Source organism: Nematolebias whitei, chromosome 12 (assembly GCF_014905685.2).
Source record: "Nematolebias whitei isolate Nwh7 chromosome 12, NemWhi1, whole genome shotgun sequence".
In the NCBI taxonomy this organism is placed as follows: Eukaryota; Metazoa; Chordata; class Actinopteri; order Cyprinodontiformes; family Rivulidae; genus Nematolebias; species Nematolebias whitei.
The window spans coordinates 46,873,104-46,878,232 of record NC_056509.1 but is presented as its reverse complement, the minus strand read 5'-3'; the positions used below and the strand labels follow the sequence as shown (position 1 = coordinate 46,878,232).

Genomic DNA, 5,129 nt, shown 5'->3' with positions numbered 1-5,129 from the left:
CCATCCATCCATCCATCCATCCATCCATCCATCCATCCATCCATCCAACCATCATCTTCCTCTTGTTCTATGAGGTCCAGACATCTCTTCCAGCTCTTCTGGGATGACTCCAAGGCGTTCCCAGGACATCTGAGTGACATAATCTCTCAGATGTCCTGGATCTTCTTCAGGGTCTCCTCCCAGTTGGACATGCCCAAAGCACCTCCCTAGGGAGGCGCCCAGGGAGCATCCTTACCAGATGAACCACCTCAACTGGTTCCTCTCGATGTGGAGGAGCAGCAGCTCTACTCCAAGTCTCTCCTGGAGAACTGAACTTCTCACCTTGTCTCTAAGGGAGAGTCCTACCCTGCGTAGGAAACTCATTTCAACCTCCCGGATCCACGATCTCATTCTTTCAGTCACCAGAGTTCATGACCACAGGTGAGGGGAGGAACGTAGACCGACCGGTAAACAGAGAGCTTTTCTTTGCCTTATTGCTCAGCTCCCTCTTCACCACAACGGACCGGCACAGAGTCCACAATACTGCAAACACTGCACCAATCCGTTCAATCCACGCTCCATTCTTCCCTCACTCGTGAACAAAACCCTGAGATACTTGAACTCCTCCACTTGAGAAAGAACCTCACCCTCGACCTGAAGAGATCAATCCACCCTTTTCCAACTGAGGACCACGGCCTCAGATCTGGAGGTGCTGGTTCTCATCTCAGCTGCTTCTCCTCAGCTGAGAACCGCTCCAGTGAGAGCTGAAGATCACGTCACGATGACGCCAACAGGACCACATCATCTGCAAAGAGCAGAGATGAATCCTGAGACCACTGATAAAAGTGTGAATAATGTTTTACATCAGTCAACCGACTGTAAATATTTAATGAGACAAATTCATATTTTTTGTTTGTATTTGTGTTTTATGATGTCACCTTGTTGCCTGAGAGCAACAGACGGATGTGGACATGTGACTTTTTATTAAATCTAAAATGTACAACGCAAAGAAAACAAGATAAATCTATTTTTTTTCGAGTTCTTGCTTTAAAAAAAATTGATGTTTCCAATTAAAGTTTTGTTTTTACATGAAATTATCAGATTGATTTATCCGGTACAGTATTGAGTCAAGGCAACGAACTTTCACATTAAGATATGGAGTTAATAATGATCTGTTCAAATGAAGGAAAATAAGAAACTCTACATTTCCTATGAGAAACGGCCATGTGGAAAACGATCAATCAATCAATAGAGAAACAACAGACTAATCCATATTCAATCTTTCAATCGCCTTCCTTCATCATGATCTTATTAGTTTAATGAACATGTTTTATTTTAGAGTTTGTAACTTATTGTAACATAAAAAGACTTTTAAACTTTATTAATACTTCACTTTAGTTCTAACAATCTTTTCTGGAGTGGTGTACGTTCAGTTTTTTCCTTAAGGAGAACAAATTGTGGTAAAACATCTAATCACTGTCATTTTATTTTGTTGAAGTGTGTGACTTTATTTTGAAAGTGCTTGCAGTGAGCTGAAGGTTCATGTTTCAGCTGCTGTAAGCCAAGAAGACTCATTCAGACTCTCTCTCTGCAGTGACGGGGTTTAAAACTCAGGGCTTCCTCAGAACTTGAAGGCAACAGAAAGTCTGGATCTTCAGCCTGCATTGATCAAAAATTAATGATAAGTGATCAGAAATCAGAAACCAGCCATGGCCAAATGGGGAGAAGGGGATCCTCGCTGGATTGTTGAGGAGAGAGCCGATGCCACCAACGTCAACAACTGGCACTGGTCAGTGAACCGCTCTTTAAATTTTTATTCTTGATGTTGAAGTTTTAGACTCGTTGAACGCCGCTCTTAATTTGATTCAAATCCAAATAACAAAAGATCAAAGAAGAAGAAATTTGATTTCAAACCAAACGTGAGAACTAGTCTTCATCACTAATTGTTTTTAACTCTAAACCTCTTATTCATGAACTTTACTGCTGCTCACGTTCTTCTTCGTGATGCAGGAAGGTTTTATTTTGAAAGTTGTAGTGGCTCCCTCACTTCCTGCTGGCAGCCACATAGTTCAATTAACCTCCGGCCATTAGGAGGGTGTGGCATTTATCAGATCTGTCATTGAGGTGGTTTCCATGGCAACAATAACTTCTGAAGCAGAAGAATCCTCCAGAATGATCAGTGTAATATATTAGGAGCAGCTATTTTGGTGCGTGCATGTGTGTGTGTGTATTATGTGACACTGCAGTCCAGCACATGTATGAGTTATTTTTAAAGGCTGTGACGTCAGAGGTGGGTGGGGCCAGGAACAGCTGAGAGTCTTAACTTGTCTTGTCCCTTCAGGACAGAACGGGATGTCTCTGCCTGGTCCTCAGAGCGTCTCCGTCAGCTTCTGCTCAGCGTCCAGGTGGAGGGACCCGAGGGGGCCTGTCAGCTGACCGACGTCAACAAACTGGAAGGAGAAGCTTCCATCAACAACCGGAAGGGGAAACTCTTCTACTTCTTTGAGTGGCAGCTAAAGGCTAGCTGGCTAGGTCAGTGATGTCACTGATGATGTCACCCATCCATCCAACATTCATCCATCCAACCTCGATCCATCCAACATCCATCCATCCAACATCCATCCATCCATCCATCCATCCATCCATCCATCCATCCATGCATCCATCCATCCAACATCCATCTCTGTTGTGTTTCTGCCTGCAGGTACTTCCTGTAGTGGAGTGAAGTACCGAGGAACTCTTGATGTGGCCAACTTGTCTGATGAGAACGACGAGGACGACCTGGATGTGAGTCAGACTCCTCATCCTGATGACGAAGCGCACAGATGAGAATACTAACGAGGATGCTTCTGTCCAGATATCAGTGTGTCTTTGTAAAGACCAGCCCAGCACACCACTCCTGGACCTAATGAAGAGGTCTGGGATTAAGGCGGTCCGCAGAGTTCTGGGAGAGTACGTCCGTGAGCTTAAATCAGGTCAGTTACCCACAATGCAACAGGTCCGCCCAGTCAGAGGACAGCTTTGAGTAATGATGATTTCTAAACAGATTTTAGTCAGGGGATGATCCTTCCCACCACTGATGGACAGAAGCTTCCTGCACCTGAGCTGACCACGAAGAACCAGGTCAAAACCAGCAAAACCCAGGTAGATCCCACCAGTGGTTCTGATCCATGTGCTGTTAATGCTGAGTGGACCTGACTCATAACCTCTCCGTGGTCTTCTTCAGATTAGCACTAATGTGAAGTGCTCGTCTGGCCCGGCTGCCTGTCCCTCGGGCGGTTGTATCAAAACCTGCAGCTTTAGCTTGAAGGAAACGTTCCAAACATCTGCTGATGAGCTCTACAGAACCTTCATCAACCAGGAGGTACCAGACAGAACATACACAAACGAACCTGAAACCTGGACAGAGGTCGTTGGCAAGGACAGTGTTATTGTCACGTTATTCTTGTGTTATCGTACTGAATGTGATGGATCCTGGCGAGTGGACGGATTTATCCTCCACCAGGAGCAGTGGAGGAGCCAGGGGGTGGCCAGTGGTGGCCTTGGCCCCCATAGATTAATCTTCATCACTTCAATCGTTTGGGAAGAAAAGCAACACAAAAACTAGAAAGCATAGTTTGTCAAATGATTGGGGTGGCTAGTTTATAGTTTAAAACGGCTGGTTATATACACGGTGGGGGCCATCTTGGATTTTGATGTGGCAACCCAGTTTTTCAAAGTGACATTTCTTACACCACACCAAAATGCAAGTCAGAATGTTTCTTATTTTTCAAGTTATAAATCTCAAGGCAGATGGACGTACATGGTGGCAGCCATCTTGGATTTTGGCATTGGAACCCAATTTTGGAAAGAAAACTTTCATACCGTAAGGTGCAGCCACACGCCAAAATATAAGTCGAGTTAAGACGGGATCTCAAATAATTCAAAACATTTTAAAAGTCTTAATCAGAAGATTAAATTATGGGATGTGGTAGTCAGACAAATCAGAGGTTCGTGGTGTGGACGAGTGAAGGATGGGAGGCAGAGCACCTGCAGGGAGAGCAGAGAGCTCACACTCAAGTCGTGAATGATGTAAACACGACAAGTCCAAAGTTGCCAGGTGTGTTACCGGATGCCTAATTAATAACTAATTAATTAAATACCTAATTAAATAGTTATCCAATTAATGATCTAGTTAAGCACAGTGTTGTTGTGAGGCGTAGCGTCAAGGCAGCGCTCTGTCTGCAGTTTGTGCAGGTGTTCACTCGCTCAGCAGCAACAGTGGACGGCCAGAGAGGGGGGAGGTTCCAGCTCCTGGACGGCAGCGTCAGCGGGGACTTCACAGAGCTGGTCAGGTCACGTGCACGCAGCCAATCAGATGTAAGGAAGTGTGAGTCGTGTCGTCGTGGTAACCAGACTGCTCTCTGCAGGTTCCAGACCAGAGGATTGAGATGAGGTGGCGCTTCAGGACGTGGCCCAGCGGTGAGGTCACATCCCTCGGCTGTTAATCCCGACTCTGACTCGGTGACTGATCTTTGAGGTTTCTCCATCAGAGCACTACGCCACCATCCGTCTGGAGCTGGAGGATCATGGAGATGAGACCGAGCTGAAGATGGAGTGTCGAGGAGCTCCTGCTGGTGAGGTGGAGACCACCAGGGAGGGCTGGAACCGGTTTTACTTCCAGGCCATCAAGCAGACGTTTGGATACTGATGGAGAGCCGGACCTCCAGTACCTGGTTCAGGATGAGACTTTAAAACCAGCAGCCCGACAGTTCCTCCATTTCCTCAGGAAGGAGATGTTTCTCTTCAAGAGATCAAACTCACTTTGTTTAACCTGCATGTGTCCGTCTTCTTCAGAGTTAGCTTCACCTGGAGAAACACTGAACAACATGAACGAATGATAAATGGTGGGATTATCCCTTTAATTCCTCTGTGTTGTTAAATTATTCTTTAATTAGTTTTTATTTTTGTTTGTTATTAAAAAAGTCCAATTAAAGTAGCAGCAGGTGTAGTATCCATCCATCCATCCATCCATCCATCCATCCATCCATCCATCCATTCATCCATTTGTCCATTCACCCATCCATCCATCCATCATCCTACCATCCATCATCCATTCATCCATTCATCCATTCATCCATCCATCCATCATCCATTCATCCATCCATCCA

General features: G+C 45.3%; 1 protein-coding gene across 1 annotated transcript; it reads left to right on the top strand.

Annotated features, from left to right (window-relative positions):
* Positions 1–1,553: 1,553 nt before the first annotated feature.
* LOC119418394 (activator of 90 kDa heat shock protein ATPase homolog 1) lies at positions 1,554–4,714 on the top strand. The gene is made up of 9 exons (XM_037685671.1): positions 1,554–1,768; positions 2,321–2,511; positions 2,684–2,766; positions 2,837–2,954; positions 3,026–3,123; positions 3,206–3,343; positions 4,207–4,308; positions 4,389–4,440; positions 4,512–4,714. Exons 1-9 carry the CDS (start codon positions 1,689–1,691, stop codon positions 4,667–4,669), a joined length of 1,020 nt encoding a protein of 339 aa, XP_037541599.1. The 5' UTR covers positions 1,554–1,688; the 3' UTR covers positions 4,670–4,714.
* Positions 4,715–5,129: the final 415 nt, after the last annotated feature.

Excerpts from the sequence above, each read along its gene's own strand:
- LOC119418394 (XM_037685671.1), top strand. The coding sequence starts at position 1,689 with ATGGCCAAATGGGGAGAAGGGGATCCTCGCTGGATTGTTGAGGAGAGA. Across the intron at positions 2,955-3,025 it reads CGTCCGTGAGCTTAAATCAG|ATTTTAGTCAGGGGATGATC; the intron begins GTCAGTTACCCA and ends ATTTCTAAACAG. Across the intron at positions 3,124-3,205 it reads TCAAAACCAGCAAAACCCAG|ATTAGCACTAATGTGAAGTG; the intron begins GTAGATCCCACC and ends GGTCTTCTTCAG.